Source organism: Abramis brama (assembly GCF_963993115.1).
Source record: "Abramis brama genome assembly, chromosome: 3".
NCBI lineage: Eukaryota > Metazoa > Chordata > Actinopteri > Cypriniformes > Leuciscidae > Abramis > Abramis brama.
Genome location: NC_139965.1, coordinates 55,237,090 through 55,260,938, shown reverse-complemented (window position 1 = coordinate 55,260,938; position 23,849 = coordinate 55,237,090). Strand labels below are relative to the sequence as shown.

At 37.8% G+C, this 23,849-nt stretch overlaps 1 protein-coding gene across 3 annotated transcripts in view; it reads right to left on the bottom strand.

The window, feature by feature from the left end:
- The window catches only part of ap1g1 (adaptor related protein complex 1 subunit gamma 1), a 33,913-nt gene extending 10,306 nt beyond the window's left edge, over positions 1-23,607 (bottom strand). For 2 of the 3 annotated variants that reach the window (XM_084107600.1, XM_084107602.1), the window contains exons 1-18: positions 23,485-23,607; positions 11,045-11,248; positions 10,814-10,938; positions 9,766-9,907; positions 9,569-9,665; positions 8,780-8,856; positions 7,721-7,816; positions 7,102-7,182; positions 6,915-7,013; positions 4,016-4,071; positions 3,676-3,789; positions 3,450-3,590; positions 2,921-2,975; positions 1,805-1,927; positions 1,069-1,158; positions 859-983; positions 634-738; positions 361-502 (exon numbers count right to left, since the gene is read on the bottom strand). In XM_084107600.1, coding sequence (XP_083963726.1) covers positions 361-502; positions 634-738; positions 859-983; positions 1,069-1,158; positions 1,805-1,927; positions 2,921-2,975; positions 3,450-3,590; positions 3,676-3,789; positions 4,016-4,071; positions 6,915-7,013; positions 7,102-7,182; positions 7,721-7,816; positions 8,780-8,856; positions 9,569-9,665; positions 9,766-9,907; positions 10,814-10,938; positions 11,045-11,245 — 1,869 coding nt within the window. In that variant the 5' untranslated portion in view covers positions 11,246-11,248; positions 23,485-23,607. The remainder of the gene's footprint in view (positions 1-360; positions 503-633; positions 739-858; positions 984-1,068; positions 1,159-1,804; positions 1,928-2,920; positions 2,976-3,449; positions 3,591-3,675; positions 3,790-4,015; positions 4,072-6,914; positions 7,014-7,101; positions 7,183-7,720; positions 7,817-8,779; positions 8,857-9,568; positions 9,666-9,765; positions 9,908-10,813; positions 10,939-11,044; positions 11,249-23,484) is intronic. The other variant, XM_084107601.1, reaches the window with a different exon arrangement.
- Positions 23,608-23,849: the final 242 nt, after the last annotated feature.

Here is a 23,849-nt window from a genome sequence, read left to right as displayed (position 1 = left end):
AATGTACTTATTACCCGTAGATGAGGTAAACTATATGGACAAAAGTACTGGGACACCTGACCATTACACCAACAGGGACTTTAATGACATCGCATTCTAAATACATAGACATTAATTTGGAGTCTGTCCAAAAAAAAAAGTGTCTAATCTGACAACCCCTCATCTCCCAAGGCATAATGAAATAGCCAATAAATTGTGTGCCATGTATACTGGGTTTTCAGTATCTACTCGTTTTGACATTGTTTTTGCTTGTGCATGAGGTAAGTACACAGATTCAGAGGCAGAGTACGCTGTCAGATTATTGAGTGGCCTAAAATGTGCATTGGGTTGGATTGAGAAACCTTGCTCTAGAAAACTCACCTGACTGGCTGGTTGAGTGATGCTGGGCAGGTGTTTTGTGTCCAGTATGGTTGATTCTGTTTCCCCATTGGTCTGCACAATCTCTGCTGGGCCATTAGAGGCCGTTTTCTCCATGATAGGCATTCGCTCTAGTAATGCAGGTCTTCATGGGAAAGATAAAGAGATAGGGTGAGGACAAGAAACAAGAGCTAGGGGTGAACCATCAAATTTAAAAAGTGACTGGCTGTTGAAATTGAGACAAACATGAGTCTGGAACTGTCAGTGATCTTTTACCTCATGTGATCATATTTTTTGAAAAGTGCATTATATTCCACAGCTCTCTGCTGCAGCTCCACGTCTATGCTGCTGCCATATATTGACACCACTTTTTTGATTCGACTGCAGGGCAAAATGAAAATAAATGGAAGATCATTGCCTCATCCGTTTGGGGACACAAACTCATTTCAAGAAAATATATCCCTGTATCAAAAGTCTGAGTCTGAGAACAAGTATGCTTACTTCACACTGCTGAAACGGGTGGATAGCTTCATGATAGCAGTCAGGGAATAACCTCTCGTTACAGGGGTGGACAAGTTAGAAACGAGGAGACCTTCTAAAACATCCAGGACCTCATCTTCAGAAACCTTTCAGATGAAATCAGAATGATACAATTGTTCTGCCGTTAAAATAACTGCATGTGTAGTTTGAAGTGCCCATGGAGGCATTTACCTGAATAGGTTCCTCTTCCTCACACTGGCCTGAGACCAAAAGGTCTCCATATTCTCCTATGCACCAAGATGCCACCTGTACTAGAGGTTGCTATAGGAAGAAAAGTTTGAGTTAGTTCACACAGACATAATTCTGTTGTCATTTAATCATAAAATTGTCATTCCAAACCCGCATGACTTAAATTCTGTGTAAACTTTTTTTCACAGAAGTAACACCAAAGATCCACGTATGTACAGCTGGCTAATTAGAGTTCTGTAAACCAAGTCTGTATAAAAGGTGTTTATTGTGTTTCAACTAGTTTGGAGGACGGCATTGAAGATCAAGGCATTGCTGCAAGTAATCTAAGGCGAGAGTGCGTCTTTAGAGAGCATCATATTTTTGCTGAGATTGATGAAAGGCTGTGCAGAAAGCCCTTATATTAAGAAGATGGTTTGGCCATGTTTTATGAAAATGACTACATGTTGTGAATTAGGCAAAAAAAAAAATCACTCCTATGCGTAAAAACACAAAATGGTCCATAGTGAATGAGGCTCAAAGTCAAAATGGGGCCTGATGCTTTAAAGCTTAAAAATGGTTTACATTTCACTCTGTTGTTCATACAAAGCTACTGTATGACTTAAGAATAATTTAGGCACACAAGTTGCATAATTTTTTTTTAATAGTTCTGTCATTATATTCACTTTGAAATTACCAATTAAAAGTCAAATGAAGAAAACAGTGTTAAGATGATTCTAACCTGAGAGATGTCATCCAGGAGGGCTTTGTAGAGTCTCTGTACAGTGTAGGCATGCATCTCTACACTATTTGTAATGAGCTGAATGAGGTTAGGCACAGAGTCATCCCGGACGTAACTCCCTGCCTATAAAAGCAGACACAACAAGGGTATCAATTCACTTTGCCACCAAAAGGGAGCTGTTTCATACATTTCCACCTCAGAAAATGTGGTTCTGGACCTGAACAAATGGCCCTGGTTTTGAACCAGGAACTGCTAACTTCAGGCCAGAGGGCAGGATAATTTCTGTAACAAATAACTGCAACTCAATCAGGAAAGACTGCTGCAAAACTAGACCGAATTAAATTATAGTGGATGTTAAAATGTCCTCAAAGATATTGTGTGCCTTTACTTGTGGGCAGGTTATGTCACAATTTTTCTCAAGTAAAACTGATTCTGAAAGAGGTCTGCAGATTCCCCGGCCAAGCACTGGCTTCAGCATGAGTATCGAAATCATTTTGGTGGAACAAGGGTATCACACGACACACACACACACAAGTCAAAAACACATTACCAAGGCTAAGATTAAGTATAGTAACCAAGGCTATTCAGCGATAACAGGATTATTCTTTACAGTCAATATCATCAGCAGCACTGTTAAAAATATATTGTCTATTCAACAGCATACTTTAAAGTCGGCAATAAATGACAATTCACCATATTTTCTAAATGCGTGTTATAGATGTTATTTGAATGATTCCTCCGTTCATGTTTGTTTATTTTTTTACCATCATTTTTTGTAAAAATGTCATCTTACTGTCATTGCGACAGACTTCTTTCTGGTGATGTATTCAAGACTTCTCCAATCATTTAGTCTTCTTAAACCCCAAACTTACCCACATATTAAAATCCAATCAACAAACGATGCATAGAACCAAGACCCCATTCTGCAGTTTTACTTTTTTATAATAATCTATTTCGCTTGGGTGTACATCACAATAAAGGAAAAAAGGCCTATCGATATTTCCATTACGTCGCAACTTTAAATTTACATCAAGTGGTAAACTGAAATATTCATGAATGTGATCTAGTTTAATAATACGAGTAAATTCATAGTGTACAAAAATGAGAGATATTTACCGTTGTCAAAACCCTCATAATGGTGTCTATGTGCCATCTTTTGGAGGGCGCATACCTGCAACAAACAAGTGTTAGTTATTTCTGCAAGCCAGTAGACTAAAGCTCACAGACTAAAATATTAAATCAAATCACTAAAAGCAAAAAAGCATAAGTAAAACCCTTTAAACACTCTTAACTAAACTCCTTTTAGTACTGTCAGATAAAAAGTGTCAACAGAGTCAACTTCTGCCGATGGATCACTCATTTTATCATCACACAGTCATGAGTCACTCCGCAAGTCACTTGAACAACTCAAGAAAACCTCTTTGCTTTTCAAGGGCTTGGTTATTGAATTTGATTGGATCCACTTGACTAAGCTTTTATAATATTTAAAAAACCTCTAACAACGGTCTTCAGAATTTTAAAAGAGCTACAAGGACATGCAACACGACTACTGCGAATCCACTCTCTCAATATGGGAAATGATGGCACTTCCTCTCAAATGATTTGTGCTTAACATGATTTACGTTTTCACAATAAACAGTCTTACTTCTCAGCAGCCAGAAAGATCCCTGATGCGCAGTCTGCTTTGAAATCAGGGTCACAGGAGTCCAAGAAATACAGAAGTTCTTTCATCATGCCCCGGATGTTGTTGCCGTTGACCAGGGCAAAGCTCAGCTCCATTGCACGCCTGTGGAAGGACAAGTGTAAGCAGCAGGACTCATCCTCTTAAGCCATAACTGATATAAAATCCATACAGCCTGCACATAATTTACCGTTTAATGGACACATCAAGGTCTTTCAAGCAGTCCACAATAGTGCTTCGATGTCTCTGCACAGCATTGTGATCAGTCTGCACGGTCTTCAGTAGAGATGTCAATGCCACATATCTGATCAGGGAGAGTAATAATGTCAAAGCCCTATCATTTTGACAATCAAGTCTAGTGAGGACAGCACATGAAATTAGCTTTTTCAGTCCACAATAAAGCTGTAGTCAGAGACAATGAGATCATCAATGCAACACTCAGACGATGGATCACTCAATATCTTCATCACGGAACAGCAATTTTGGAATATAACACTTTGGTCAAAAGTCACAGACAAAACAAAACATACCTGATGTTTTTGTCATTGTTGAGAAGAAAACGTCCCAGAATGTTAATTGCTAAAACCTGTAATAAAATAAACAAAAGAATTTAATAATTTTCTGCAGAAACCAGGGCTCCAGACTGCATTTTGTGACCCCTTTTCTTGCTGGTGCGAGTACATTTTGTTAGAGTCCGCACTGGTGCAACTACTACGTTGCCCAACTGATAAGAGCTGCCATTTCTGTTGCATATGGAAAAACATCAAACGAAACAAAAAGCGGAACGAAACCGCGCTTCTCGTTCGAGATGTGTAGCACGGACAATTTATCAGCTCGGACCAATATTAGACAGCGCAGAACTGATGGGAAGTTCAGATCATTTTACTGTCTCTTTGAGTCTCGTTCAGCAAAATGAACAAATCTTTTTTTCAAGTGATTTCGTTCATTTCAGCAGAATATAATAGAAATGTAACATGTTCATAGCCAAATTCCACCAACAGATCACCTTTAGAATAAGAAAATTCTATAATGCAGCCAAGGCCAAATTATGAGAAACAATAATTCATTGCTTAGCTGGGGCCGATCTTGATCACGCAACACCGTTACACAGCGCTGGGAGATCCAGTGAGAAAGCATTTGAATGACATCACTGCAAGATTTAGTGAGAAGCACTTGAATTCGGCGCAGAATTCTCTGTTATAAACCATATCAGATCAAATAGTGTTGACGTGGAGACCAGGAGAAACATTGTGCCATGAACAAACAAGTTATAGAAGGCTTTTCAGTCCACAAATCACCAATTGTTCACCAAGGGTTTAATGTAGTAACTAACTGTAAACATGGTATTGTGGCCGAAATAGTCTAATGTTTTTATATTATTCATTTAAAGGTTTGTACAACCTTTTGAAGGTGATATTCAAGCATTTTTCAAGGACTGTCAAGTGCTTCACACTTTTCCAGTAATTTTGAATGCGATAACCCAATGTTTTTTAATATTTCTCTAAAAATTAGTTGTTAATAAAAGCTTTTTTTTTGCATCTCAACTCAAGCACATTGCTTTACTGTCAAAAATGCATTTCCAAGAAGTAAACGCAATATTATTAGTTACTACAAAACAATAGTCATTTTATGAATAATTTACCTTTATGATTAAAAATCCCCCCACCCACCCAGACGCTACCGAACAGGCTATCTGCACAATTTTTAAAGTCAAATTTAAGGCTTTTTAAGACCTTTTTAAGACCTGAAGAAATCAAAATTAATACCGTACATTAGGGGTGCGCAATATTGACAAAAATATGTCTAGATATTTTCAAAGTTTTGTTGATAATAATTAAATGATATTTTACTGATTGTGTTTTTGTACTGGTACCCTGGCTGGTTTAGACCTGTTGTTGACAGAAGACTCACGAAGATATTCATATTTTTTATATTCTATGCAGTGGTCACAGTTCACAGTAGTGACCGAAATTAAAATTTTTATTAAGGGACAATATTTGCCACCTTAAATTGATTTCCAGGGGCATTTTCACCTATATATGGATATTGTTTCTAAACGTATTTAGAGGTATGCATCACCTTTTATGTCAAATTCTAACATTCAAATTAAATTATATTAGAATAACACAGTATCAATGTCAAATTAAATCATTAAATTACAATCCATCCTTGCAGTGCAGGGGTGAGACAGAAGCGGCATCAAAACTGGCATTACTATATTTACACTTCATTTACAATTGCATAAATAAAGCTATTCAATATTTAAATATGAAATGATTGATAATTTTAACGTTTTAATTAAAGGATACTTTAAATATGAAACTGAAACCACCAGTAGGTGGCGGCAAGTCACTGTCTTAATAAGCGAGTTGTTGGAGTCAACCGATTTGTTCAAACGGCTGATTCATTCAGAAAAACAAGTGATTGTTCATTGAATCGTTAAAATGATTCGTTCAAAACGTGGATTTCAGTAAAAAAAAAAAAAAAAAAAAAAAAATATAATAATAATAATAATAATAATAATAATAATAATATCATCGCTGTCTGTTGGACCACGGCTTCATTATAAAATTCTCGTCGGCAATATAAAGTGAAAATTGACTATTTTGTCCAAAAAGTAACTCACAATGTTAACTTTATTGTTAATTTAACTGTTGTATAAAATAAATAGCACATTTGCAATTGTGCACAGGAAAACGGCACTCTTGCTCATGTGATATTCTAATATAACAACATATAATATAAATATAAGACAAAAACTCATTTGGGGACATCTATAAACTGACACATCACGCAGTGAAAGCAAGCATGAGAGAAACGCGATGTCAGCTCGCACTCGCAGTGCCTCGTACATAGTTAAAACAATGATTACAATATCATCATAGTTCATAGACAATATCGCACACTCCTAAGCACATAAAGAATGAACTTACAACTGAACTGACATTTACTCGTTTTCTTCTCTCCTCTCGCGTGCAGGAGACAGACGTAGGCTAATATACTGGGTAATATACTGCCGTAAGTGACGCGAATTGTCACGTGAACAAGCAAATCCACCAAGATAGAATTAAAAAAAAAAATAAGAGCAGCTAATTAGATAGTTTTAATTTCGAAAGCATTTAGATAAGTCTAAGTCAAAGTGTCATCTAAAATTTAAGACCTTTCATAAATAAAAATAAGACATTTTTTTTTTTTTTATTATAATTTTTAAGACTTTTTATGGCCTTAAATTTAACAAATCTAATTTAAGACCTTTTAAGACTTTTTAAGGATCCGCGGGGACCCTGCCGAATCAGGAGCTGGTGCCACCGTCTGTAGAACTTAGTGGCACCGGTGACACTGCTCTGAAAAGTTAGTCTGGAGCCCTGAGACACCCTTTGAATATCAAGACATTTTGACAATCCACTCAGATTTCTGAGCAACACTCACCCTTAGTCCACTCTCTGATTTGATGTCCATAATAGTAAGAACCGTTTCGTAGAGGATAGCATTGCCTACATTTTTACTTGTCTCTGTGTTCGTTGCAACCTATTAAAAGATAATTTGATGGGAAATCTTTAGAAGGTAGAAAGGAAAAGGTATGTGGTTATACAGTGGATCTAAACATACTGCTTACCTGTGCAAGAATGTCATTCATAGCTTCACTAGAATCATCATCACCCTTCCCCAGAATTCTCAGTAGCCTCAATATCCGCACCTTAAAAATGCCAAGAGACACAAGGTCAACCATTGCTTTAGCGTATAAAGAACAGATATCACCTCAATTGTAAAAACTTACTAAAGGACCACTCTAAAAATCAATTTTGTGGATCTGACCAAACAAAGGACTTGAGATACATTACAGACTGTAATTCACATCAAAGGCAACGTTAAAGGAGCTGCAAGAGATTTTATGAAATGGCACTCAGGAAATATTCCTATTACATGACATCTGTCATGTCTCGGTGACTACCCTAGGTTCTGTAAATGGGGTTCAGCTAATCAGAAAACGTACAGGCACTTTCTTCCAGTCAATTATTCTGCATGTTCATAGATCAGTCCATATAAAGGGAAGCAGGCAGTTGAGAGCCAAGTCATGGGAGTGTGCAATTTCCTCTAAACTGTCTTTGCAGGGTGGGGTTTTAGAACGAGGGGGGCGTGTCAAATTGTAATTCTGCCAGAAGTTCCAGAACAGCCGATGTCACTTACGGCACTTTTAAACACAGCAACATAGACAGGAGATGATGTGTCTTTACCTGCAGGAAAGGGTCACTGATGCCGGACACATCATGCTCAGGGGAGTAGCCTGACATGATCAGATTCTTCAGGATTCTTACAAGTTGTGGAACCAGCTAGAAAAAAAAAAAAAACAGTGGGAGAAAAAAGGGTCACAGCAGCAGATTTTAAAACAGGACAGCACATAGTAAGTGTCAATACAAGTAGGCACCCTGAGTTGATCATCTTCCAATAGATTGGTTTCACTATGCATTTAATTAAGATGTTTAAGACATGGATACCATGTCAGTGTTTTTTGCAATTGTTTGGCACTTTTCCTGTTTATTAATATAATCCTCATTAATTTTGGAATGTCTCCATTTTACTTGTGCCCCCACTATAATGTACATATTGGAAAAACCACAACCCAATAGTGACCGTATGAAAGAGAACCATTAAAATTAATTAAAGGTAAACGCAGGACAAGTGAAAATGTATATGAGGTCTACGTAATCCTGCATAAAAACAAAAGATAACACTTAAATGACGACAATTGCAAAATAAACAGTACATCAAAACCAAAAATAGGACTACATCTACAGTGACCATGAAGATGAGTCTGTTTTGTTTTCTTTAAGAGCATGCACCAGCTATGAAACCAGAATGTCCTCTTACCTTTTCATTCTAATACAATGCAGGAATTGTAACAAAGACAAATGACAGAAAAAATATGAAGTAGATGTTAGGGGGGAATTGGAAAAAAGAGTCACTTTCAGAGAAGAGCTTAACATAATGCTACAGTTATGAGCATGAGAGGTGGGCGTGCTGGCACAGTAGATCTGGCTAGGGGTGGGAAGAGTAGAAGCAGATATACAGAGGAACAACCCTTTTTTCATCATCTCCCAGTGAGATAAACACACCTGCAGCTAAATCTAGGACAAGCATCCAGATTTCAGTCAAAGGACTACAGTCTCATTTTAGTAGTCATGTCAACGCTATCAGCAACAGATAAGAGTGTTTGTCTCAGAGTGGCTGATGTGGTGCATAAACAGTTTTAGAGGTGACTGGTGAAGGTCAAGGCATGAACGCTTGCTATGTACCTTCCTGAAGTGAGAGAGCATGTCAGGACTTCGCTCACACATTTCAGTGAGCAGAACAACAGATGTGTGGAGAACTCCTGCAGAAAACACAGAACAATACATTGATTTCTTCTATGTAACTCATAAGCAACCCAAAAACAGTTCGTTTACATTATGAAAATGAACAACAAACTGACATTCTGCTGTTGTTGTTTAATGTGAAAGAATGATTTAAATCTGAATGTAAATTAACTAGTTTCTTAACAATAAAAAGCTAGTTTGCCATTTCTGAACTGGGGACTGATAGTAATTTTACACGAGGGTGTCAATTTAGGAGTTATATTTTAAATAAAAAATACTCCTGTAATTTTGTTTGATTCTGTTCATTGAGGACGATGGTGGAGTTTGATTATTAAAGTAAGAGATGGACAAGCAATGGAAAATTATATTGAGGACAGAGTAAATAACTAAATACTAAACTAAAAACTAAATTGATAAGATAACCAATTTAAACAAAGTAAGCTTCAAACATTTTAATTAGAAAAAAACACCCGGAAAGAAATTGCTATTTTTTACATTTAACAAATTGGCAGCATCCACTCAAAGTTCACCCCTCCATATTCACTAAATTGTAATTTCGCAATTAAAGAAAAGAAACAGTAATTTTAATTCAACAAGCATTGATGTATCCAATATATTAATGCATAGATGATGAAAATGTATTGCTTAGTAGGAATGATCTATCTGTTTATTCATTTTTATGACTATAAAATGAGACCTATGGGAAAGTTTAAGGAGCAGAGCTCTCACCATGATTTTTCTCGCTGAGCAGGTTTTTTGTTGCTGGCAGGAACATCTCCATCAGCTCTGGGACTTTGCGGATGACGTGAACCGCACACAGTGCTGCCTGAGGGCAAAGAGATCATGTCAAAACCGTTCACACATTCAGAGCTCGACATCCAACTGGACATGAAGTCCACGTTCAGCTGTGAAGGAGTGTGAAATACCTTTTTCCTCAGATAGGAGTTTGACGTTTTGAGGAGTTTCTCCACTTCTCCAGCTAAGTCACGGCACATTTCAGATGAGCCCATGCAGCCCAGGGTGCACAAGGCCAGTCCCTGCACATACTGTGTACTGTGGTTCAAGTCACTGCAGAGAGAACATAAGGAATGTATAAAATCATTAAGTCAGTGATTATTAACCAATGGGCAATTAAAAAATGGGTCAAAGGTGGCAAGAAATAAAAACAAACAACGCAAATAAATCAATATGGCCATAGTTAGGACAGCAAAATGATTCAAATTTTAAAATGGAGGGAAAACGCTTCCCATATCTTGATGTCAAATGCTACGGATCCAATCAAATTATTTTTTTGGGTGGAAATTCATCTGGTAAAAAAATGACAGCATCTAAGCAACCAAAGTCATTCATTTTAAATGAGATTAAATAGGCAACATGATTAAAAAAAAAACTATTCAAGGTTTATAAAAAAAAAAAAATGTCCTGTAGTTCAAACAATAGAGCATGGTGTTAGCAACCATGGTCATGGGTTTAATTCCCAGGCATTGTAGAAACTGATCAAAATGTATAACTGGAATGCAATGCAAGTCTCTGTGGATAAAAGCCAAAAGCATAAAACATTTTTCATGCTACAAACTACAATGTGAATTATTGGCTGCTGAGAGCATTAAAGTACCAGATTCAAGAAGTGTTTAGAAACCAAAATTTTACATTTTCCTATTCAGCCTCAGTTGTGGCATCACGTTGGGTTGCCACTTGATGTTTAATGTAAAATCTGATTTCTGAAGAAAGAGATAATGATAATAACTTAGGGTGCTGGTTTGTATTTAATTTTTTTTTTTAGAACTGATATAATACTAAATGGAAAAGAAAGAGATGCCATTTAAAAAAGCCATCAAACTCAGGAAGCAGCTTCCAATCACCCAGCACTTTACGCTCTCCACCTACAACGGTCATATTAAACTCCCACCCATCACACAGCCAGTTGTGATTGATGGAAGTGTTGAGACAAGATGAGATCCTCTGCTCACTCACTTCTTGATGCAGTTTGTCATTAAGAGATGGACGTCCTGCCTCTCATCCAGAAGCAGCATGGCTCCTAGGTATCCTATTCGTTTGTCTGTGAACTTCTGTGATGCAATCAGTTTCAGGCACTCCAGCTGAAAATGAGATTTTGCCCATCAAACACTGCAAAATTCTGTCTGGTTAAAGTGGGTTAAAGATTCCAATGATGACCCTGTAATTTCTGAAACACCGTTTTCTCACCTGGCCAAAGTGTGCTGGGTAGCCCAACATGTGCATATAAAGCAGCTTGGCCACATTTCTACAGCGGTATGTGTTGTCCTCTTCTCTAAAGGAGGACCTAATGGCAGCACACTCTTTCTGGATCATCTCTCGCTCCTCCGCCTGGGTTCGGGCCGTCCGGATTGTCCGGATCAGCTCCCGCAGTCTGATCGGAGCTGGCATCCTCTGTAATGAAAGCACAACGTCAGCCAATGTCACAGTAGCTCCTATATGTGCCACAAAGACAAATGAAGATTTACACCATTTTTACATTTGCCAGAGCAACATGAAATCTTATGATCATAAGATTTTGACAGCAAGCAACACAATTTCACACTAAACCCCTCTCTGAAAAGTTGCACCATTAAATTCCCTCTTAAAGAAGGGGTGTCGAAATTAATCGTTTCTACGATGCATCGCGATGCAGACGAGGACGATTCGCTATCAGTTCAGTAATAGACCATAACCGATTATAATGTACTGATGCTTTTCTGATGTCATTTGTCGCGTATGTGCTTTGTTGCGGTAGCATACATTGGCAGAGGGAGGCGAGACGCGAGTGCGAGAAAATTAAAAATGCTCCAACTACTTTAAAAGCCTACATCTGGGCACATTTCGGCTTTTATGAACAACCTGGTAAGCACGATCTGCAGAAGACACGCGCTGTGTGCGCTCATGTCACGCACAAATAGAATATGCAGGAGGTAATGCCACTAACCTGATAAACCACGTTAGCCGTTTTCACCCCGAGCTGTTAACGCCTGGCAGAGTCTGACTGCTTTAGAGTAAGCGGATGAGCTCCAACGCCGAATCCGCAGCCAAAAATAAATCATCCACCCGCCCCAATAATTTTCTCTGATTTAAGTATCCACACCCGATGGTCAAATTACAATTATTCTGTGTTGTTACGCGTGATTATAAATGGATGATCGTCACATTCAACAGCGGACTCGGCGACGGTTGATGCGCGCATCTTTAATGGTAACATAATACACTGATTAATGAGCGCTGCTTTTAAAGTAACATTTCTTTAAACAAAATTTATTTGACAGATTTTCCTTTTCTTAATGGCATAAACAAGCTTTACTCCCTTGAAACTTAAACTGTCTGGAATGTCACTGTTTCTGTCACTGTGACTTCCCGAACAGGCGAGCACACTCACGCACACACATCACTTTTGAAGTAAAATTGAAAATTGAGGATGCAGTGCATCGTGATATCGAATTGAACTGAATCGATGACATGATAATCGTAATCGAACCATGAGACCAGTGTAGGTTTACACCCCTACTTTAAAGCATCACTTCTACAGATCTACTCATTCAGGCCGACTTTTTTTTAGCGAATGTGTTGGATCTGTTGTCGGTCTGCTTTGTTTTAAAATGTTGTTACAATAACACAACTTGAAAATGTATCTAGAGTTCCCAGCATTTGGTTTCATTCCTTTTAGTTAGTCTTATATAAAAGCTCCCTAAGAAATGAGTCCAGATGAATCTAAAACAAGCCTAATTATACAGGGTGTTGTTCTTAAGTCATTCAGGCAATCCACTAGTTGATTTTTAAAATATGCACTTTTGTACATCTCCATTTAATACATAAAAAAACCAGACTCAGACACCAAGCTTAATATATAATGTTTCCGCTTATATAACTCATGCTTTTCTCATGATATTAACCAGTAAATTAGCTTTAATAGATTTTTTAATAGTGCAATCGGTTGTCTAAATGAAGCGTTACCATGATAATGATGTAAATAGGGAAATCGCTCCTGCACTGCAAGATGAATTAAGCACAACACCCTAGAGCACTCTCTTGATCAGTCGTTCTGCAGAGCTCTAAGAATCCCAAAAGACGCCAGGCATCTCATTATTGACTAGCACATGAGGTGAGCTTTTCTATGGGAACAGTCAGTCTGGAAAAGGCAGACATCAGAGTATGGCCATAATCAGCTTCATCAGCCAATGAGACACAAGCAGGTGGAATCACATGTGAAATTCCATTCCTTCAACAGAATCAGGTTTCAATCCACTGGAGGGCAGGCTGATTAAAAATTAAAAGCGAGCACAAACAAAACTGGTAAGATTACATGACTGCCTATGCAGGAGCCTATTTCTACAGCATTCAACAGTAATCCAGCTCTAACACAAACATCTGGAGCGAACAAAACAAAAAAAAGGCTGATGGAAAGAAGCTTTGACTTCACAGGAAAGGGGATATTATGCAATTGACTGTTCGCAAAGAGTTACCGTTGCTATGTCTGACAAGCCATGCCGCTCTCATGCCACACATGTTCTCACACAGAGTGAAAAATACATCGCGTAGGAAAGAGGACACTGACAACGCACCGACAAACCAGGTTTCTTTTGACATGAAAAAGTCTCAACTTTGGTCATTTTTTAAAGAAAAAAAATACTGTTTTGTGGCTCTTTAATGTGTCATGACAGATCGCTGTAGAGCCTCAGTTACATCTGCTCGTGAACCGATCATCTCTTCCTTCTAGTTAATTTATAGCATCAAATAAACATGAATGAACATCAGAAGGAATGTTGTTTCAACCGCTGAAAGACGTCAGTACACACCGTTTTTCCAAGTTCAAATCCTCCAACGTTAACCTACTAACTCTCCTGACTGCTTTGACAAAATGGAGGATTCGGCAGATTATGATTGGTCAGATCGCCTGTCAATCAAACTCCCTGCGAAGGGTCACATTTACACCTACCACACACAGGAGAAAACTGATGTTCAGCTCATAAACAGTGAGAAGTAGAGGGATATTAGCATGGAGGGAGTGAAATTGGGCTGCTAATAGAAAGAGAAGGCTCATTTTTCAGAAAACCTCTCTGGATTGTTGTAGGAAGGCGTCATAGGATCTGCAGTGACAGCTTTGTGGCAAAAAGAGCAGTTAAATATATGAACGTGGATCATATAAACAGACATCATGACTCATGCTGCAGACTGAGGTTGAATGGACATGGCGTTACAGTACTTTCACCTCACACACAACGAGCAGTGCCTTTCAACACAGTGATGGAGTGTATGCATAGCGTAAGGTCACCTTGTAATTACATGTAAGTTGCAAAAGTAAGTAATCAGTGGCACCAGAAAGACAGAGCACTTCAAGTGGTTTACTGCTCTGATAATGCACATTAATCACACCAGGAGATCCATCTCACACACACACACACACACACACACACAGTTAATATTCCTCCCTTCCTCCATGCAGAGATGAGAGCTGCTTTTGGCTCTCCATCACAGAGAAACCCCGCACTTGAATCTGTTAGCATGTAGCACCTAATTAAGCTGCTCGAGCCAGAAAGGAACTACAGTAATTACTTGCTAAACAATGACATTCTCAGCATCTCCCCGCAGAAAAACAGAAGTTATGTTCGTGAATGGATGGACAGTGCAAAGAAGTGCATTTAATGACAAATGCACAATGTCATTGTCCAATTAAGCACGAAATGATAAAAGCAAAGTGTTTTTTCAAGGAATAAAACATGCAGTGGCCCTTATCTTAAGTTCACCGTTTAGCTAAAAACACTGATATTTTTGTTCTGGTTTTCAAAAGAGAAATTTCAAAGAAAGAATTGTATTTCTACAAATGACGCAACAAATCAATATTCTTGCCATCATTTTTATTTCCCTTATCATCATCATTGGTTGGTTGGTTGGTATTTTAACGCCATGCCAGTTTATTTGGCAATTTCCATGGCAAGTAACAAGTTCAAATACTATAAAAGAGCTTATTTAAGGTTTTTAAGATTTGCCTTGGATAAAAATTCTAAAAAGGATTCAGGATTGCTTTTACTGTTATGATGAATGTAAAACTACTCTATAAAAATTAATGAGATGACACAATGTGCCCCCCTAATCGTATGGTCATTCAGCAAACTTACTATTGAAATCAAAAAATAAAAACAAACATATTTCTGTGGATCTAGCCATTCACATATTCCATAACGAAATGTCTTCAGAAGCATTTAGCTCACAGGAACACTAATCTCTACAACGTTAACTTTAAATAACTATCTTCAGAAATATGAATCAGAAATTAGAAAGTGTATGTAAGGCTGAGCAAGGCTTACCTTCCCTGCAAAACAGTTTTTTTTGCGCTCTGAAGAACGTCACAGGTTTCTGTTTACAATGTGTTTTTGCAGGGTTGAGCAATGTAGCCAATCACAAACATATCTGTTGATTTCTTGAACGCAATGGCCAATCAGGTGTTTAAGTTAGCACTGAAAAAAAAATCTGGCATTGAGTGGTGAGTGGATTCAGAGTGCAAATATCCTCTCATTAAAACAAACAAGTCAGTTTCATTTATTGTAACAGAATTTTGAGATTGCGATGAACAATGACGAGTGAGCTTTTTAGAGAAAAGGGAGCGTTCGTTGCACGCTCTCTGCCATGCCAAATCCCACGTACAGTATGTAATGTTAAAATAAACAGTGCTTTGTGAATGTAGATGCTTTAACAAAATGTAGTGGCAGAGTTTATGCTGGGATGTGTAGGTTGTGCATTTATAAACGGCTATATTTAGGCTATATTTATAAATGACTATCACCCCGAGATCCATCGCCTTCAACTATTTTTAATTGTGAATATGCTCAAAGTCTTTGTTACACTTTAAATATGCTACATATGTACATACTGAAGTTGCTATTTGGTATATCATTTTTATTATTATTAATATTGTGTTGTTGGAGGAAATGAAAAGCTTTCATGACTCGTGTTTACAAAGTATATAGCCAAATGGGTTTTGGTGTATTGTAAAATGGACTATCTTGTGTTTTGGTGTGGTTTTTATGATAGATCTTAGTGTATTTCAGTAATAATAAATCCAGGATGTTGTTGTTTTGGTGAATGTCTGTTTCTCAGATTTCAACGTTTATGTGACATTTTAAAAAATGAAATGAAGGGTAAGTATATATATATATATATATATATATATATATATATATATATATATATATATATATATATATATATATATATATATATATATATATATATATATATATATATATATATATATATATATATATATATATATATCTCCCTGGTCCTGTGACCATTTCACCATTTTTAAACACCTTTGTCTTCACTAGTTAATTTTAAATGGCCTTGCGGTGTGGTAAATTAGTTTTTTAAAGTAAAAATACTCCATATTGTTTCTCAATTAATATGAGGTCATAAAAGCAAAATGCATAATTATATATAAAAAAAAAAAATAGCATTAAGGTATGAGTGGGGTTAATGTAATTTGATCTAAGAACATTAAAAAGGCTTTCAAATTTGGAGTGACAACTTGCTGACAAGACTTTCAGGTTGTTAAAATGAGCACTGACAGGCATGTGTTCATTTAAATATTAGTCAAAACAGGCATGAATGGGTGTATTTGTGTAAACACTAAGTAAATAGAGCCAAAACGCCTCAAAATGACTGTTTTTAACAAAAAATAATCAAACCAGCGTCCCAGCTATCAATTTTTTTCCCCACTTCAATAAGCTCAAGAAATACGTAACTAGCCTCTTGTATTATGTCAGATGCCTTCACACAGTTCTTGGTCTTCTGCCAGTTTGATGAAAGCCAAGTCTTTTTTTCTTTGAGGAAGGGATGCTTCAATTCTAAGTGCCTCTTCAGCTTACTTGGCACTATGTTAGCATTAGCAAACTTCTCTATGCAGATGACATGCAGGCTAAGGGCAATTAGCAGCCTCGGCTTAACTAAAGCTGCAAACACGTCTGGTTGGGGTGGATCTCTGCATAGGCAATTTGCCTATTTAAATCAAATCAAATTAATGAACTGCATCAAAATGATAAAGTGTGCATGTATTATTTATCATTTTAAGTGCCAATGCAATACAATGAGTTTCAAAGAAATGCAAAAATTGCATTTTGAAAATTGATACATCCACTGCTTTAAATGTGTAGTGAATGTTTTCACTATTTAAGCAGATGAATTGTGCAAGTAAAGTTCATTGTATGTACAGGTTTCATACCAACACAAGGCATCATAGGTTGTTATACCGTTAATATAAGCACAGCTAAAGGGTGTGATTAGGCATGACATGTAGGCTAGTGGATGTGGAACGCTGCATTTAACAATCAGAAGTCAAGACTGGAACTACACCATTATATAACAGGTAGTGAATGTAAATGTTTCATTTCGAGTACTGATAGGTCTCAAAAATGAGTAGTCGGGGCGGGGTGTGTCTGAAAAATATTTTCAAAACACTCTTACAAAAATGAATGTTGAAAAATAAAAATATGGCATGAAACAAGTCTATCAAAATGTGAAAATATGATTAGAAATATAAAACAAGTAGATTATGAATAATGCATCAATGTTTTTGAAAAAGAAAAGTCGGGAATAACAGGGATAGCTGTGAGGTGAAGCTGAAGAATGAATGAACACCAGAACTCATTGCCCATTCTATATGACACACCCTATGAGTAATCAAATATCCCTGATAACCACTTTCAAATCCATGGTTTCACTTTATTTTGCCCGTCTGGGCAGCTTACGGTACTAACGCGAACCAATCAGACTTCGGGTACTGTCCAAAATGCTAGCAATAACCAATCAGAAAAAAAATATATATATTTTTTAAAAAGCCACAGAGATGATCGATCATGAAAGCGATGATCACTGTCATGTCCAAGTACTTGTGCTCATCCCTAATGAGTAAATTACAGAATTTTCAATTTTGGCTGAATTAACACTATGGCTATGTAGTAGATTGAGGTTGCAGTAAGAGGTTTCAGAACTAGAGTTACTCAGAAAACTCAACTGCTTTGTGCACTGAACAGCACATAAGGACATATTGCTGCTAGTGGACTGTGGAAATGGTGGAATTATTGCTGCTTTGGATTAAAAAGTGAACTGTAGTGATGAAGATAAAAGTAGTAGAACAAACAATCCAAGTTACATAAATCTGTCTAGTGTTGCAGAGAACTATGATGGACCAACATCAAAAGATTTGGCTGTCTTTTCGCTCCTAAGCCCTGTTCTGCCCCTGTACATAGTTTGCACAGTGAAGATGAGTTAGTCCTACTCCTGAAAATGATGCCGTTTAGGCAGATCAATCAAGGGGAAAAGTGCGAGACAAAAACAAAAATTGCTTCTGCTTTCTATTCCCAGTACAGCTCCTGCCATTGAGCTACGCTGGTTTCAAAATGTAATGGCAGTCTGCGTTCAAGAGAGAGAGAAACATGATGGGTTTTCCTCATCTAAAGAGCTGGCACACAAACATGGTGAATCATTGCAGTGTTATGCCTTAACGCTACAGATCCTCAGCTTCATCACGACAACTAATGATTCAGCATTCAGTATTGTGACATCAGTACTGCCATAACCTGAACAGATGAATGGATGAAGAATTTCCCTTTATGGGGAATAAGAAAGCATGACTACACACACCTAGCCACTTAATCATGTGATGCCTTATGATCCACCTTGACAGAGAGAGGAAGAACGCCATTCAAAGAAACTGTTCAAAATAATGCAGGATTGCTTTTTAAGCAACCTTTCTTTGTACAGGGGAACCGCTTATAGCTCCAGGTTGAACTCGCTGTTTAGAAGCCAAACTCGGTACAATAGAGGGCTTAAGGTGACCCTAGGTGGGGAAGCTTTATACTTCAAGAGCAAAATACTTTCTCTGTGGTCAGCCTTACGTGACCATACGTCCCAGTCCTGGGATAAAAAGAGTATTGTTCCACTGTGGGTCTCCTGCCAAAGCCATATAACTGCAAACTTGGGGAGACTCTGGTAAACTGGTGATGTGAAGAGTGGGGAAGCCTTTCAGCTTTGAATAGACAGTTTAAGGGTCCTTTTACACCTATCTTGTTTGGTCCAGATTTTCTGACTTGTCAAAATTACAGGTGTGAAACCTCCCCCGGACCAAACAGACGAAATTTGGTCAGACGAAAAGAGGTAGTCCCGGTCCGGATCAAACTGAACAAAGGTTTGGTTCGTTTCTAGTGTGAAAGCATTTTCTGTATGGTTCTGACTTTCAGACCATTTACAGGAAGTTACAGTGGTTCTCGCAGGATTGCTTGCAGTCTTCTGCAGGTGCTGCAGGGAGTAATGCTGTAATAATAACAGTATAGTGGCAACGATATGCATCTGTTCATTCATTCTTGTCAAAGTTACCCACCGAAATAACAACACGCTGACGTCAGACGCACGTCCATTCATACAAACCAATCAATGTCATGATGCAGCCCACATAGATGATAACGACAGGACGCAAGTATGTCATGTAAAGTTCTTTAGTGCGCTCGCATAATTGCAATGTGAAACCAAACCAAATGTATAAAATGTATCAAAACATGAACTTTGGTTCGGACCTTGTTGCGGACTTTCAGGTGTGCTGATAAAATCTGACTCTAGAATTCAATCTGTTTAGCTGAATGTCAAGAATCAGCCAAAACCACAAAAGCGGCTATATTCCAGTACGTGTTACAGTAATATTTTACCATATGTCCTAATCTGGGGCAATAACATGATGATAATCCAAAAACCTAAAGGTATATGTAGCTATATGGTAATATTGTGCCAGATTATGATAATGGCAACGTGAACAATTTTTCTAAATCATTTAAACTGTGAGCCTAAGAGAGCTGAATTCAGGTAACAAGACCAAATATAATGATCTCAGTTTCAACATAGAGTCTAGCTAGGTTTTATCTCACACCTGCCTCCAGAGAGTCACGTCTGATCACATGGAAGCTGTGCTTAGCAACCAGGAGAAGAGCAAAAAAAAAAGGCAATCCCCAAAGGAGACGACCTGGAGAACAAGTTTCAATAAGCAGTGATTTAAACCAAATAGAAATGGCATCACCAAATCAGTTTAAGGAAGAAGATATATAGCAAGCAGACTTTCAGAACAGTTTTAAACAGTGACAGAAAAGTTCATTTCACAAAAATAAAGTTTCAGTAACTACATTTGGGTAAATTAACTCTGCTGGTCAAGGTGTTGCATTCTCAGGTGATAAACCAGTGGTATTAAAGTTATTTTGCAACGAGCTTCAGCTTCATTTTTGGTCATGGCGAAGTGCGCCCACACTGCTGATATGTCTACATGAAATCCACATGGTGAGCACAAAATAGACATTGACGGAGTCAAAATGCATCAACGGAGAAGCACTGACTGTTAAAATCAATGATTTCAGCCCTTCAAAACTATTTTGGCTGAAACCAAAAAACAAAAAAATTATATATATTTTCAGATGCAGAAATTTGAGTGCATCACTAGTTACTAGTAATTAAGTAGCAAAGCATAACCAGACTGAATTGATGCTAGTTACTAATGGAATAAGTACAAGTATCAGATAAATAATTGCACATGCAATTGAAAAAGATACCAGTAAATTATTTGGTAGTAATAATAAATAAATAAAAATACTAGTAGCGTCAATACTGGTGACCTGCCCCAGTAAACTAGTGCTGCTTTGGATAAATGTCTACAGTAAAGCTATGAAGATAAAAGTATGAGAACAAACAAACCAATGTTTAAGTGTGGGACTCTTATCAACATTTGAAAAGGATACTAATTCAATGTAAAGAATGGTAAAAACGGCTTGCGTTGTCCATTATTTACAGTATAAAAAAACAACAAAAAGAACCTGTCAACTCCACGGATGACAATCTCATCTTATGATGAGTTGCGCTCATCCGAAGATCTGGTACTCTCTGCACTTTTTAAAGCAGTTGTTATTTAAAACATCTGATGAATAAACTTGTGATTGGACACATTTATTGAATAACGTCCAGTCAAATGTAAACAAACTTCCTGGTGTTATGGACACCACTATCTTTGATACGGTCTCTGTATGGTTACCCAATTTACAATACAGTTTGACTATCATTCATTCATTCATTCATTCATTTATATATATATATATATATATATATATATATATATATATATATATATATATATATTCAAGCAACCACTTTAATCTGCTGAATGAACATTTCAAGACTCACACACCTGTAAGCAAATGGTGTTGTTAATTGAAAATAGTGACCGTGAACAGCAATCATGGACATTTGTATTTCTGACGGATGTCTTTTAATTCTTAGCACTTTATTTATGTTGGGCTTTTTTTCATTTGTAAATTAAGTATTTTTAAAAATGGAAAATGTTTGAATGCAACGTTTTGAAAGATTCATGAAGAAGTTGTGGCTATTACTAAGTATAAATAAACTTATAATTATTAAAGGTTGTATCAGTGATTTCAGGCCCCCCCCAAAAAATGATCACATTCATCTATTAATTTCCTTCACATTCCTATCGATCCGCTAGCTGCCCGCCCAATAAGCACGCAGTCAAAAAAACGCATCTCTGTAGGCAGCCTAGGCAACCGACAGGGGGAGGGTGTTGTGAGGTTTTGAGCCAGCTTCTTCTTCAGCTCCGACTTCGCGTGCAGCCGTACATGAGCACAAAACCTCACAACACCCTCCCCCTGTCGGTGATTGGTTGGAACACTATTTGTTTTGGTTTTGAGTGGTTGGTGAAACCAATTGTTTTTGTGTGCAGATCTCAGAGCCTAGGCTGCCTACAGAGATGCGTTTTTTGACGGCATGCTTATGGGGCGGGCAGCTAGCGGATCGTTAGGAAAGATTAGATGAAAGTGATAAATTTTTTGGGGGGCCTGAAATCACTGATACAAACTTTAAGTATATATAAAATTTAATCACTGGCTTCCAGAGTTCCGGATGAAAATTGAACTCGGCCAATGACGTATTGACGACTGCAGAAGCGCAGAGGATAGAGCAAAACAAAACACCAGTCAAAAATTTGTCTAAAGTCTAAAAAGAGAATTTTTGAAAAGAAATGTCGAAGGAGTTTAAGTTAGTCGGAAATGTCGCAGTAGCTTGAGTTTGTTGCCCTGCTGAAGCGCAAAAGGAGTCTACTCTCACCTAAGCTTACGCTACTCCTACATCCTGTGTCACACGTCAGGTCAAAGGTCACTCTTCCGCCAGAAATTGACTTGGGTACGGCTGAAACCGAAAGCTAGTGATTATAGTTTATAAAGTTATTTATGGATATGTTTCTTACAAAAAGGCATCGCTACGCTTCAAAAGGCCTTTAATAACCCCCTGGAGCCGTATGGCTTACTTTTACGAGGGGTGGAGGCTTTTTTGGTATTCAAAATATGTGGTAGTACCATTCACTCCCATTATAAAGCTGGGAAGAACCAGGATATTTTTTGGCTGAAAGAGGCAAGTCATACACACCTAGGATGGCTTGAGGGTGAGTAAATTGTGGGATATTTTTTGGGTGAACTAAACCTTTAAGAGTCTAATAACACATTGATGAATTCTTAGTTGCAACCTTTAAATTATTCATTATCCAAAAAAGAAAAAAAACGGACAAAAGAAAACTCTTGGCGTGGACAGAGAATGCAAATCTAAGCTAGGAATCATGCAAACTGCAGCAGTGACTGGGAGGACACGTTTACAGACGATCACTTCCTTTATATCTGTAACCTTAACGTTACTTCACAATCACAATGAAGAGATGCCAACACGTCATTCATATGCACCACAAGCAAAAGGGTGTAAAGATATGACAGAGACCACACTTTAAACAGCATTAACAACATACTATAGACTAGAGTAACTTAACGTACAACATCAAGAACGATTTACATCTCTCTCAAAGCCACCTGGTGACTAAACAAGTCTAAAACACACACAAGTGGCATCATACACCTCGTATTCTTGACCTGTACCACTACTTCATTTCCACCATGACTGTTTTATTTGTCGTATTCAGAGAGATTGTTTAAGGTTATGTTTCTAGACCCATCCCCTTGCGCTATATAACGTCAAGCCATTAGTGCTAAGCTAAATGATAAACACTGAGATGAGACGACATTACGCTATGGTTAAAAAACGGGTACATTTCAGTGCTTTTGACGAATATTATCACTCCTTACTAAGTATTAAGTACCGCTGTTATACCTTCGTAATGTCGGTGAATGAAGTGCTGCGTGTCCGTTGCTAACTGACTGACTGGAATCTCGTCAGGCCTCAAATTGAGCGTCGGTTTGACGGAGGATTAAACACACACCTCTACTTTAAACCAACTGAAACGTTCATAAACTACAGTGTAATTGGAATTTCACGCCCGGTAGCGAAACGTCGTTGTGGAAATACAGCGAGAATGATAGTTTAGCGAGCGGCGACCGTTAGCGCTCGAGCGTATGACAGCGTCCCGGTGCACGCGCAGAGCGCCGCCACCGAGCGAGAGGCTCGCGAGCTGCTTTAGCTTTAGCCTGTGCGCTCCACTTCCTATGCAGAACAGAGTCAAAACTAGCTAACCCTAATAAAACCGAGCGGCTTGCCAGCTCAGAACGTACAAGTCGTAAATGAAATCGTTTAAACTGTTAAAATAAGGTTCGACTCACCAGCCGTTACGATACCTGAAAACAAGTGCAATCTTCTCAATCGACGGAAGGAGGAACGGACCAGACATTCAAAATGGCGGCGGTCCCAGCCTCAGCACTTCTACCGCAGGCGGAAGGTTACATGACTGATGTTCAGAACTTCAAATGCGGATGTAAGAAGGCGCGACCTGCTCTCGTAGTAAATCTATTATTATGGGGACAGAAATTCTTTGAAATGTCAAAAAATACTCCCAACGTTAAATCTCATATATATGCTTTTCTATGGCTTTTAGTTTTTATTATATTGTTATTTTTATTTATAAATAAGCTCTGTTAGTAAAGGATGCTGTGAACTAGGGTTTGTGAGTATTGACAACATTTATTAG